Source organism: Pempheris klunzingeri, chromosome 14 (genome assembly GCF_042242105.1).
Source record: "Pempheris klunzingeri isolate RE-2024b chromosome 14, fPemKlu1.hap1, whole genome shotgun sequence".
Taxonomy (NCBI): domain Eukaryota; kingdom Metazoa; phylum Chordata; class Actinopteri; order Acropomatiformes; family Pempheridae; genus Pempheris; species Pempheris klunzingeri.
Genome location: NC_092025.1, coordinates 15,209,800 through 15,223,954, shown reverse-complemented (window position 1 = coordinate 15,223,954; position 14,155 = coordinate 15,209,800). Strand labels below are relative to the sequence as shown.

Here is a 14,155-nt window from a genome sequence, read left to right as displayed (position 1 = left end):
GCAGACTAATTGGCTACATGTCCTGATTCCTCTCTCAGCACGTGCACAGCACCCGACCTTTGGTTACACCTGAGCTGCTTTGGATCTTTGGATCTTTCTCCTCATTTGTTAATTCCTCCACCTCTCTCTACCCGTGCTGTTACCCTCCTCTCTTTATCAAGGACTGCGATCTCTTCCGTGTTGAGTTAATGTTTGATGTGGTGACAAGAGATAGAAACAGTAGATTGTTGCATTTTGGTCTCATTACATCAGTGGTTCTCTGAGCAGCACATCTCCCAGCTTCACTTGTGCTTTACTGTTAGCTCACCTGACCGTGCTGTGCAGCTCTTACCTGTCTCTGAGTTACCTGAGACGCTTCTGGAAAGTTTTTCGCTTCTGGTTTCTTTGTCTGCTTTTCCAGCAGAAACATGACTATGAGTTGGTTAAAGTGGCTGTGGCATCACAGAAACTTCATCATCATCATTGTCATTCCACTTGCATTACTTCCCCTGCCGCTTGTCATCCCCACATCGGTGAGTGTGTTTGTGTGGACATGGAGGTAACTTTTTATGTTTATTGATTTTATACATTTAAAATGTTATGCATACATATAAGAACCCTCCTTGATGTGGCAGGATGGAAAATGGAGGTAATATTTTAATTAATCAGTGTTTATCTTAACTGAGAGAACACTACAAGTGTTTTCCAGAGACTAAAACAGGTAACAGTTGTGGTGTTTGAATCCTGTCTGTGCCCCTTTTTTCTATTTCTGTCCTTCAATGTAGCGCACATGTCAGAGAGGTACATAATGAATGGAAACATTCATGATGCTTGTCCTGTCCTGCTTATTATCACCTGCTGGGAATTGCAATACAAGTGCACATGCAGTTTCACATGCACATCAAATATTTGTCTAAAGAATTTCATAGACCTTGAGTACAATTACAATTAACCCACCAACTGGCATCCCAAACATTTGTTTCATGTTGGTATAAATGAATAAATTATGTAACTTTTGACATTTTCAGGAAATTTCAAGAAACATTGCTCTGCATGTGTCAGTAGCTCAATTCATGCCAAGGAAATCCCACATGGGAGATGAAGTGTTTGATGTTGTATGAGTGATTTAACCACAATTATTTATAAAATGCTACAATCACATGTTAAGATATCATGGCTGTGAATCTGAACAATGAATCTGAACAATGAATATCTAAAAATGAAAGGGAAATCAGACTTTTTCACATAGAAATGTGAGATTATTTCAAAATGATTCTATTATTGGACATAGAAGTTTTTCAGTGTCTGGACAACATGCACCTTCAAGCTGTCAAAGGGGATTTTGTTACAATAGTTACATAGAAGTGAGTTACTGAGAATATACATCCACGGTAAATCAGAGCGTAATGTTACATGGACACATTTATTGTGTGCTGCACTTATCACTCATCAGGTCGGCAGTCCACTTCAAACCAAGATCACATTCCAAACGTGGTCACATGATTATGTGTCTAAATTATTTACTGTATTTAAAAAGGGTTTGGTCTCGACATGCGCTACAGAAAATGTCTTGAGATAATGTTTATTATGAATTGGCGCTTTATAAGGATTGATTGATTAATTGATTAAAGGAGACAAAGGTGGGATAACAGTGCACAAAGTGCAGTTGATCTTGAACCACATGTGAACCCTATCTATTTATCTATCTATATATATCCAAAAACATTTTTCTATATTAGATATATATATATGTGTATGATGTAATGCGTTAATTAGTGACCTTGAGTGTGATAGTGGGCAGATTTTGTTATGCCTGAGCCAGATTTCCAGTATTTAAGATAAGATCAGCTAAGATTGGATAAGATAAGCTAAATTGAGCAAGGGTAACCATTGCTCCATATTTAGTGTGCAGACATGATAATGGTATCAGTCCTCTAATCTAACTCAAGAAAGAAATGATGTTTTTTTCCCCAAATATCACTCACTCAAAGTGCAGAGCAAGGTCTCGTTTATGTGGCAATGGAAAGTTTTGTGTCGGGTAGTTTAAACAGTTTTTATGAAAAAGGATTTTACTGGGAACCCATAAAGAGTTATCTTGTAAGACAAGAACACGACAAACTGTTTGTTTTATGATCAAGGGTTACTGCTATCTGCATGGGTAAAGTCTTATTGCCTTTTAAAGAGAGGCTGGAGATAAAAGAAAGGACATGAAAGTTGAAACCCTGTGTGGGCTTCACTGAAATTGTGTCTTCGGCTGTGCCAAACATCTTTATCTGTATCACACATGTGTCTTTGCATGTTTCAGCATATTTCAGATGTAAAATAACAAAATGCTGCATTGATGATCCAGTGTTTGCCGCTTCTCATGCAGAGCATTTGGCCTGAACGGTGTGTGTGTGTGTGTGTGTGTGTGTGTTCATAGGAAGCGAAATGCGGTTATGCCATCATCCTCATGGCTCTGTACTGGTGTACGGAGTGTATGCCTCTGGCTGTCACTGCCCTCCTGCCAGTCATTCTCTTCCCTATGATGGGCATCATGGAAGCTGAACAGGTACAGTTCTTATTTACATCTTTGTGCCACATGCATGTCACATGCAACTAGGTATTAAAAGCCTTTCTGAACAGGGAGGTTTTGAGTTTTGATTTAAAAAGACCGAGGTCAGTGATGGTGCGCGTATCAGGGGGGAGCTTGTTCCAGAGCTTGGGTGTGGCAGCAGAGAATGAGCGGTCACCCCAATGTTTGTAATGCGTCCTGGGGACTTCAAGTGGGCGCTGATCAGAAGACCTCAAAGCTCTTTTTTGGACCCGTAAATTTAAAAGCTCAGACAATTATGGCAGGGCGAGACCATTAAGAGCTTTAAAAACAAACATTAAAATTTTAAAAACAATTCTTGACTGCACTGGCAGCCAATGGAGAGAGTAGAGGACAGGGGTGATGTGCTCTCGTCTGCGGGTGTTTGTTAAAAGCCGGGCTGCGGCATTTTGTACAAGTTGCAGACGACTGATGGACGACTGGGAGATGCCAATATACAGTGCATTACAGTAGTCCAGTCTTGAGCTGATAAACGCATGGATGGCTTTTTCAAGGTCAGTATGCGTAAGAAAAGGCTTGACTTTGGCCAAGAGACACAACTGAAAGAAACTAGCCCTAACTACTGTGTTGATTTTTTATCAAATTTCAGTCCACTGTCAAACGTCACCCCAAGGTTTTTAACCGTTGGTCTGAAGGTTATTGAACCAACATCTGATATATCCATATCCCCAAATACAATATATTTCGTTTTGTTTTCATTTAAAAGTAAGAAGTTGGACGACAGCCACTGCTTAAAATCATTAAGACAACTGGTTAAGATACTCAGAGCTCACTTTTTGTTGGTTGCACTGGTAGGTAGATCTGAATGTCGTCCACATAAAAGTGGAACGACAGATTGTGCTTTGCCATAATTGACCCCAGCGGCAGCATTTAAAGGGAAAACAGGGTCGGGCCAAGAATCGAACCTTGTGGCACCCCACAAGTGAGAGACGCGAGAGGAGGACAGGTCACCAATCATTACCGAAAAGCTCCGATCGGTGAGGTAGGAGGTGAACCACTTAAGTGCGGTGCCATTGATGCCAGCATATTGGTTCAGACGAGACAGGAGGACTGTGTGGTCCACGGTGTCAAAGGCAGATTTGAGGTCTAGTAGCACTAGAATGACAGGGCGCTTGGCATCAACATCAATATGCCAGCTTATACTATATATAGCTGTACTTTGTTGACACCTGTCTGCAAATATTGCTGCTTATGACTATAAAGTTCTTGGATATTTTGGTAGAAATATCTAGAGTTTTCTAAGGATTTGCTATAATATTACTTCGCCTTGCACAAGGTGTTATGAGCCGCCCTGGGTAACAGGAACAGAAACATTTCTATTTGGAGTGTAAGTGAGTTCTGTAATGGGACTCCACACTGTGAACAGGCAATCAGAAGAGGGAAGAGAAACAATTGGCCAACATAAGTTAGGTGCAGCTGAACTTGCTGTGCAGTCCTCTGTTGTTTGAGATTTTACAGTGAGGCCTTGCCTCACTTTGACCTCATATTTCTTTTCTTGGCCTCCAAGATGAAGAGGGTAGAGGTCAGGATCAGCTAGAAAACAGACGGCCAGAAGAACAGGCAGCTCTGCTGATCCCAGTGTTTTACATTTATTGCCTGTAAAAAATGGATAATGCATTACCTGTACGGTACAGCAGATCATCAGGTTGCTACTAAAGCTTGCTCTGTTTGTTCTGCATGTTTGGATTTTTTGATTCCCCTCCTGAAGCTAGTGTCTGTGTGATCTGTTTCAGGTCAGTGTTGAGTATCTGAAAGACTCAAACATGCTGTTCATTGGCGGCCTGCTGGTGGCCATTGCAGTGGAGCACTGGAACCTTCATAAGCGAATCGCTCTCCGAGTTTTGCTGCTGGTTGGTGTTCGTCCGTCCCTGTAAGAAGGCCTTGTGATACAGCTCACCAGTGTACACTACAGCAGACTGCAAAGAGACAGCTGTGACCAGAGAGTCAATAGTCCCTACAAAAATATCTATAGACATTTTGACATTTCCTCCATGCAGGACTTCTCATGATATAAAAACTGACTTGTGTCTATTCCAGATGATTAATTCATTCATATCTTTGAGAGATTCCTCCACAACAACCAGAGGCTTCAACTGCAAAAAGCACACATCTTAACAAGTCATTTAATCTTATATTGAGAAAAGTGGCCCTGAGAGCTCAATGCACTGGAACTTAAGGATGCACATAACAAAACAACAGCAAAAGAAGAAAAAAAAACAGCTCTATAAAATTGCATTTAGAATCAACGTTAAAAAAGTGAGAAAACCTGTAACAGAAACTCACTGCAAACAGAAACCACATACAGAAACATTATGATTGCATAATTGCATGATGTACCATTAATTGAATTTGTTGGGTAGGAACCGTTAAAGCACTGATCCTGTGTTAACAGCAAATATCTTAATCACACAATCAGATTCTCAGAACTAAAAAACTTACATTGGTTCATGACCATCCATGAGCTCTTCTTCTTTCTTTTCTAAATTCTGCATGTGTTTTCTTCAGTTGCAGTGCATTAAGCTTTCATGGCCACCGTAGTTGAACCAACATAATTGATTCACTTTTCCCTATGTTTTGGTACTTTGTGAGAAAAGACAGAAAGAGGTAGATACTGTGCTGAAAAAACTGAGAAATTACACATGCTCATGAAATACCATTGACTTTGATGTGGGAGTAAATTTTCTTTATTCTTTATTCTTTATTCTATTATGAAGCAGAACAGCAAAATGAAACCTGGAAAAATTGTTATATTTAAAATACTGAAAAAATACATGAACATTATGGTAGTCTTCATTTTGATCTGATCACCACCACCACCACTGTTCTCACTGACTGCTCTCTCTCAGGTTGATGATGGGATTCATGATAGTCTCAGCCTTCCTGTCCATGTGGATCAGCAACACGGCCACCACAGCCATGATGCTGCCCATCGCCCAGGCTGTGCTGCAGCAGCTGAAAGACACGGAGGCCCAGGCGGACGCTCGAGACTTTCAGGCTGCAGCCGAGGACAACCACGCATTTGAGCTTGAGACCAGTCAAACTAAACAGCAAATGACCGACGAGAAACAGCCGGGGACCAAGACTCAGCTGGAGGAAGGAGTCCGTAAGTAAAAATGTCTGCTAGATAGATGGGTTGTGGTCTTCTAAACAGTGATCTGTCCACTAAGTTTAACTTACTGAATATCTTGGGCAGCAGATGAACATGAGTGGAATCCAGAGTCACTGCAGGAGTCCAGGAGAAGAGCAGTTGAGGCAAAGTATGAACTCCTGACAAAAGGGATGAGTCTGAGTGTGTGTTACTCTGCCAGTATCGGAGGCACGGCCACGCTCACTGGCACGACCCCTAACATCATCCTTAAGGGTCAAATCGACGAGTAAGGCATTGAGAAACACAGCAGAATATTATTCCATGCATGTAACAGCTGATTGTCCTGTTTGTCCCCCTTTTCCTGCTCTCATCTCTCCGTCTTTCTTTTGTTTTGTGAAGGCTCTTCCCAGGCAATGGTCAGGTGATCAACTTTGCCAGCTGGTTTGGCTTTGCTTTTCCCAACATGGTGCTCATGCTGGTGTTGACCTGGTTCTGGCTTCAGTTTCTGTTCCTGGGCTTCAAGTAAGGCAACATCAGCTTCATGTTTAAATGGTCATTTAGCCCAAAATGCTGAAAAATTGTCCCACTTACACTAATCAGTACTTAGCCGTGCACATCATTTTTTCGATTTTTAAGGATTTGTTTCGTAACGCAGAAAAGTACTAAAAACGGTCTGCAGTGAGATCTGTGGAGGATCCTGCACACATTGCACACATCAAATTTTTGCGTTTAGGTTGAACTGACCTCCTGCATGTACACCAGAAAAATGTCTTAAAGCACCTTACAAAATTCTTCAGTATTTTGGGAAACATTAGATGAAGACAATCATTAGATACAGAGCTTCATCCAGCAGCCTGTTGGCCTACCTTAGCACAAAGAGTGGAAATGAGAGAGACAGTTAGCCTGTCTCTGTCTGAAGATTGCTAACAAACAATTTTTATGTGCCTCAACATGACTTGTTTTTTTCTAGTATTTGGTGAAGCAATAAGGAAAGTCATATTTCATTTTGATTGATAAACAAACTAACAAGTCTCAATATTTGGTATTCCATACAACGACACCACTATGAAAATATATTTACCTAAAAGTTCAACCAGTACACTGAAATTAGTCCATGCTTATAAATCTTCAAACCTTTCCTTGATTTGTTGATCAGTCTGCAGCATTTTTGCACTTTGTACCTCTCTCCTCAGCCTGAAGCAGTCATTCGGCTGCGGCATTGAAAGCGACAGAGATAAGGAGGCGTACAGAGTGATGAGGGAGGAGTACAGTAAGCTGGGGCCCATGAAGTTTGCTGAGGTGGCGGTGCTCACCATCTTCGTCCTGCTGGTGCTCCTGTGGTTCACCAGGGAGCCGGGCTTCATAGACGGCTGGGCAACGGTGCTCTTCAATAAGGGAGGAGAGTGAGTCGCTCGCTCTTCCTTTTTGGACATGACTTCACACCATTCGTGCTGGGATACCAGCATAATTTTCCTCTTGTCAACAAATCCCAGGAAAAAACCTAAAACCTCAAATGAGCTGATCAACAGTGCACAGCTGTTTTTTAGAGATGAAACTATGTATTTGTGAGTCTTTTGTAAAGAGTTACCTCTGATGGTTTTGGGACTGAGTGCTAAAACCAGGTTGAGGAGATCAGAAAGTATTTAGAGAGGGGTTAATGCATTCTTGTTTTTGGTCTTTTCATGGGCTTTGTTGACAATAAAGCAGGAGAGTAATTATGTGCACATCAGTAAACCTCATCAGTGGAAGAACAGATTATACCTACACACTTGTGTATAGTGTGCAGGCATTAGCCCATCTTTTCTTTGTTGACAATAAGAAAAGTGTAGTGTTTTATCCTTTAAATTCCTCAACCTCAACATATGATGTTGCATTTCTGCATCAACAAATGCACATTTGTTCTTAGTTCCTTGGTTCACACTTATTTGCAATGTGACGACAGAGCAGGCAATGCATATCTAAGCAACAGTATACTGAATAATGTTATGTTTTGTCCGTCAGTTTCGTGTCAGATGGAACCATCGCCATCTTAATGTCGATGCTCTTCTTCGTTATCCCCTCCCAGCTGCCCAAGTTTGGAGGCTATGGTCACAATGATGAAGGTGAAATGTTGATTTTTTCCCCCATTCTTATTAACAGTTAGGGAGAAAAAAAATCCCACAACGCCTTAAATGTGTTCCTGTAACCTAAATTTCAGCTCATCTGAGCATTTGGTATGGATTACCCAGCGGATATGACACTGCTCTTTCACATTAATTACTGTTTCATGTTCACACTTCATCTGGGTCTCACAGGTAATTTGGTGCAGTGTCCCTCTACTCTGCTGAACTGGCAAGTGGTCCATGAGCGAATGCCCTGGAACATCATCCTGCTGCTGGGAGGAGGCTTCGCTCTGGCTGCTGGCAGTGAGGTAAACGTCTGTGAACGCTGTGCTTTCTCCCTGTAAGATTTCATGTATTGGTTTTTGGACTGCTGGTCAGAACATTTTAAGATAACATGTTGCACTCTACCTAAGTAAGATGTATATTTGTGGTTATTCTTTCACAATAAATTATGTTTAGATTCCTTAGAATAAATCATTACTTGATAAATCAATAATACTTGATTGATGAAATTGTAGTTGAACAATACAATACAATAAAATAAAATGTCACACTCTGCTTTAGTAACAATAGTTGCTGAGACATTTAACATGAAGCCACAAATGTCAACTTTATGAGGGAGAGGAAAAGTCAGGCGGATCTCCAGTGTGAATGGACAAAACCTTTGAGTCCAATCCATCCAGTGGATGTTAAGATATTTCACTCAGTAACTGACCCACTGGTGGTGCGACATGAGATGTCAGGGGATCATTAAAGTCTAAAATGAATCCCCTGGTGAAGATGAATATCTGTGCAAACATTTATGGCAACCCATCCAGAAGTTGTTCAATGGGACTGGACCAAAATGACATGACCTGTTGACAGACATTGGCATCCTGGCAGCATTAATAATAAGACTCCTAACTAAAAAAATATATTTTCTGCTTGAAATATGTGTTAACAGGAGTCAGGTCTGTCCAAGTGGTTGGGAGAGAGTTTGGCCCCTCTGGAGAAAATTCCGGCCTACGCCATCTCTTTGCTGCTCTGCCTTCTGGTGGCGACGTTCACAGAGTGCTCCAGCAACACGGCCACCACCACCCTGTTCCTGCCCATATTGGCTTCAATGGTAAACAGAGCTCAGATGTTTGCACACACACACACACACACACACACACACACACACGCACACAGCTCCATGTATTTAACTGTGTTGTGTTGGCGTGTTTCTTAGGCCGTAGCCATTAAGATACACCCGCTCTATGTGATGCTGCCCTGCACCATTGCTGCCTCTCTGGCCTTCATGCTGCCTGTGGCAACACCACCCAACGCCATCGCCTTCTCTTTTGGAAAACTCAAAGTCATGGACATGGTGAGCTGTATAATATAATAATATAATAATATAATAATATAATATGTATTATCTATACATAATATATACTAATATATAATACACAATCTATGTTACAAATGTTAATTTGAGGAAAGTTGAATATGGTTGAGAACTAATTCCTAATAGATAATTGGCTGTGGTAATGGGGAGGGAAGTGTCCTTTACACTGCAGAAAAACATTAATGCTGGACAGATGACTAAACACATAGTTTTTTTTTTAAAGATGTTTTGCTGTTTGCCATCTTTATCAGTTTCTGAAAATCTACATTTTTATGCAGACCCTAATTTACATGCAATTAAAAGCCTCTTTTTCTGAGCATTCATTTAATAAAGAAGGAAGAGTGGTGCTAATCGTGTAGAATATAGTTTAATAAAATGTAAAAGTGTGACAATAGGGACAATATGGCAAAGAATTATTTAATGTTGTCAGAAAATGGATGGATTAATCAATTACAAATTATTAATTCTTTTGATTTCATTCAAGATGGTGTTTACCACAGGTCTAATGGTGCTGACTGTAGCTCCACAAAAGAATTGAACAGTGTCCTGCAAACTCAGTCCACTGTCACAACAGTCCCACTTTTATTTTGAAGGTTTATAACCCAAACTGATTGCTTTTAAAAAAGACTTTTCCTTCTGTGTACTGATCAGGATGTGACTGTCTGTTCCTCCAGGTTAAAGCCGGATTCATGCTGAACATTATTGGGATTTTGACCACCAATTTAGGCATCAACACCTGGGGATACGTCATGTTTGACATGCACATATTCCCTCAGTGGGCAAACACTTCACATACCCAACCGTGAGTAAGAGAGGATGGCGAGAGAGAGAGAGAGAGAGAGATGGAGAAAGGGAATGACACAGAACTGGTTTTTATAACCCCTGAAAACTCATCTCCATGTCTTAAGTATTTCTCTAACATAGAATCTAAAATATTCTTGACTAAATGAGCAACAACCACATTTTACTGTAATATTTGTTAAAAGTTTAACACTCAAAAGCTCAGCTGATCTGCTTCATCAGTACTATGTCATTGTGGTTTGATCAGATTTGAGTGACAGCGACAGGATGCTCGATCCTGATTGGTGCATAGAAGTATGTGACATCACCCTTTTTTAACTGAGTCAGCCACTTCAAACCAATGAGAAGAGCTCAGAAAAAAACCACAAGGTCAGAAATCTCTCACATGAAATTACCAAGACTGTTTAAAGTTTAGAGGAAAGTGTGTGTTCTTGTAAGATCCCATCACGAGAAAGAAGCTGATAGAGAAAGAACGTTTTCTGGGTCTTTAAAGGACAAAAGAAAAACCCACTTTGAGTTTCAAGAGCTTTATCAGAAGCTTTGATTATAGAAGGAGATGAGACAGACGGAGAGAAAATGAAAGGTTGTTTACAGTAAATGTGGTAAAAAAAAAAAAAAAAAGATTAAAGATGGGGCTAAACACAATTTAGACCCAGTTTCACTCAGCAGAGGTGCACTGCCATGTGCTCTGAATCAATGTTTTTTAAAGAGTAGGCTATGTTTATTTATTTCAAAGGGGTCAGACAATGACAGCTAAGAGAGCATAACAGAAATACTGCAGTCTGAAATCCAATGAAGAAGAACAAACCTCTGAATCAATTCTTTAAGTATAAACAATGTGGTGAAAAACTACTGCTGGATTTACAACCCAAACTGAGATGAACTTCTATCAGACAGCTCTACTATCAAACAGACTCTCCCCTTTTTTTGTTCTGTACTTCCTCGTGTCATTCCAGTGACCGAAACAAAAACAATGTGATCATTAGAAAAGATTTCCTTGTACACTCTTCCCCAAATGTGATGTCATCTTATTTATCTTTTAATGACTCAAAAATTATGCAAAGATTCAGTACACTGTGTGTTTGAGTGATTATTTAGTGTGATTGTTTTTTTGTGATTATTCTGAGTGATGTCGTGTTTACAGACAATATGTAAATGAGCTGACATTGAATTAATTTTATCAGTTAATTTAATTTATTGCTGTGGTCCTTCTGTTGGACTTTAAGTTTTTGTTTTGTGTTGCATATTTAATTTATATCAGTGTTTTATCAGTGTTTTTGTCACACTGTTTTACCACGAACAAACATTGATTTTACATTTCTAATATTGTGAAAAGTAAAAGTCAAATTGATGGTCTTTAGGTGATTATTTTTGCAGGGAACATTTTAATTTTTAATTGAAAATATTCCCTTCATGAATACAGCTGAAAGCTATAAGCTTAATAGTTTGAGACATATGCTTATATGGAATATGTTTTCTTTCTGAGAGCACATTGATAGTACTTTAATACCTGTGCAGCAAATACAAAACTACAGCCAGTTAGTTTAGCTTAGCATAAAGACTGGAAACACTCTCTAAAACATGTACCACCATCTCTAAAGCTCACTGATTAACATTTTATATGGTGCACAAAAACAGAAGAGGCCAGGTGCAATGACCTCCTGAAGGCTTATTATTTAGTCAGCATTCAAAGTGTTGGTGGGCTATTTTTTTTATCTTTTAGCCAGACTGGCTTGTGTTCCCATTTCTAATCTTCATGCTACGCTACGCTAACCATCTCCTAGTGCATGAGAATCAATCTCCTCAGCATATTTCCCAAAATGTGACACTACTCCTTTAACAGTAATTGGAGGAGTGTGAGGCTGAAAAACACTGTTTAGCAACGAGGAAGATAAAACAGAGAAAGCGCACAAATCAATAGCAGGAAGGTGTTACGAATATTGTGTAAATGAGTGCAGATGAAAAGACTGGTTGAAGAATAACTTTGAGATAAGAGGCTGCCAACAGGATACGATCGTAGTGGAGGTCAGTATCTCTCTTTTCAATGAATGTAATAAACTGAAAGTGTAGAAGATAAACAGAGAACATCCCTGCAGAGTAATGTGGGGTTTTTCCCCACATTACATGTTATTGTAGTGGAGCTTTCTGAAAATAAAACCATATCATGTGAGCAAAGTGTGCACTCTCTCTTTCCCACAACATCACCAGCCAAGACACTGCAATATTTCAAAAAGTCCCATAAATCTTTATTTTACTTTTGTTCAGTCACACCGACATTTGAAAACTTTACATCATTTCAAAATAAGTTGTACATGAGTCACAATCAGTCATAAATAAATCTGTCCTAAATATCTGTGTTACATTTTCAACATAACATTCAAGTCAATCTGTTTTTATCTCCGATTAAGAGTCCAATCTGAACCCCCCCACCCTCCCCTTCCTGTCCATTTGACTTTTTTTAGCACAGGAGCTAATTCGCCTCTCATCCTCTGTTCCCTGTAACTGACAATCTGCAACTTGTGCAGGCCAAAAAACAATCCAAATCAATTTCCACCTTTTTCTTGCGTTGATCTCAACGCACAAACAGGTGCATTCAAGTAATTTCCTCCCAACTTGCTGCAGTTCTCCACAGACCTGCCTCAACTAGTATTTGCAAATAATTTGCAGCATTTGTGTGAGCAGACTTGCTGTAATCGATGGGTAGGGGTCGCTGAAATTGAAGTACTTTAAGTATCTAGTATGTGCAGATATGCCGAAAAACAAAAGTATTTTGGATACTATTTGAGTCAGGCTGTGTCTCAGCACAGACAGAGAGAAAGCTACGTTTGCATATTATAGTTTAGAGGCATCCAAAGACGGTTCAGTTGCTGATTCTCAGTGTGATCTGTGTAATAAATGCCCTCAAATAAGAAGAGATCAACACTCAGGTCCGAACTCACTGGAATGTGTCAGAGCGAACACAATGAGATAGAAATGTACAAGAGGCAGAAATCAGACTGCCACAGAAACAGAAACATCAGATCACACACAAACAAGAAAACATGAGATTTAAGGGTGTGAAGATTTGTTCTTTAAACGACTTCTGCTACATTCCCCAATTTTCGTCCTTTTTGCAGCACTATTTTGACTGAAAAACACAATTACAAATCCAAGTTTTCCTTTTCTTCTCTTAGGTAGAGTTTCCAAACGGCAAAACTTTAACTTGGACACAACGTAACAAAGTTTTTAACAACTTTTTTTTTTTTTTTATCACCTTAACAAAGCAATGTGAGGCTGGAAAAGTACAGTCGGTACACAGATGACAAAGTACGTTTATGATCATATCAGATCAGCTCACTATTACAAGTTTCGTAATTGTCGGCTCCGTAGAGATGTTGTGCTTTGAGGAAAGTCAATAACACATACGCCCTATGGTTAATACAGGTCACACGACTCGAGAAATAAATAAGGAGCAAAGGGATAAGGAAACAGGAAACCGGTCTGATAAATGCAAAACGACTAACTACTGTGTAGAAAATGTGCTAACAGGTTCTGGAAATCTATTTGACCTTTGCAAACCAGATGACCACATTATTGACATATAATTCAATATATTTTTTTTTACCAGACCAGTAATCATGCTTCAAACTGACACACTCACAGCCACGCAGACACAGACAGACAATCATACACACACACACACACACACACTCAAGGAATCTGTGAAAACTTTCCCAAAACTGTTATTTATGTCCTAAAAACACACGTTCTTAGATGCAAGATTTGTTCCTAAACCCTAACATGTACAGGAATGAAAAAAAATAATTTCTCAATCAATATTTGAAGATACACAGTTGTTTCTTTTTTCACTTTGTGATGTGGCTAGAGAGCGAAAACCATTTGATATTTCCTAAAAAGTCGCTCACATGCTGGTTTGTCATATTACAAACACACATTGTTACAGCAGCGACCACATGAAGCTGCGAACAGCGTGTCCATGTGTGTGTTTGTGTGTGCTGGATGTGGCTTTTTTAGGCTTTCATTAACTTATATATGCTTACACACACACACACACACACACACACACACACACACACACACACACAGACATCTGTATGGGCGTTTTCTGGGTGGTGTTCTCTCAGCAGGAGAAAGAGATAGAGGAAGAAGGAACGAGAGAGAGAGAGAGAGAGAGAGAGAAAGACTACTGGATTGACAGGATGTGAACCCCACCAGCGTACTCT

General features: G+C 39.8%; 1 protein-coding gene across 1 annotated transcript; it reads left to right on the top strand.

The window, feature by feature from the left end:
* Nucleotides 1–177: 177 nt before the first annotated feature.
* slc13a2 (solute carrier family 13 member 2) lies at nucleotides 178–9,981 on the top strand. Its single transcript, XM_070843108.1, has 12 exons — nucleotides 178–512; nucleotides 2,402–2,530; nucleotides 4,306–4,442; nucleotides 5,419–5,675; nucleotides 5,769–5,946; nucleotides 6,060–6,182; nucleotides 6,854–7,063; nucleotides 7,662–7,762; nucleotides 7,955–8,070; nucleotides 8,706–8,867; nucleotides 8,973–9,110; nucleotides 9,806–9,981. Exons 1-12 carry the CDS (start codon nucleotides 408–410, stop codon nucleotides 9,935–9,937), a joined length of 1,788 nt encoding a protein of 595 aa, XP_070699209.1. The 5' UTR covers nucleotides 178–407; the 3' UTR covers nucleotides 9,938–9,981.
* The last annotated feature ends 4,174 nt before the right edge of the window (nucleotides 9,982–14,155 follow it).

Coding starts and splice junctions, on each gene's coding strand:
- slc13a2 (XM_070843108.1), top strand. CDS start 408: ATGACTATGAGTTGGTTAAAGTGGCTGTGGCATCACAGAAACTTCATC. Junction 7,064..7,661: donor CTCTTCAATAAGGGAGGAGA/GTGAGTCGCTCG, acceptor TTTGTCCGTCAG/TTTCGTGTCAGATGGAACCA. Junction 8,071..8,705: donor CTCTGGCTGCTGGCAGTGAG/GTAAACGTCTGT, acceptor ATGTGTTAACAG/GAGTCAGGTCTGTCCAAGTG.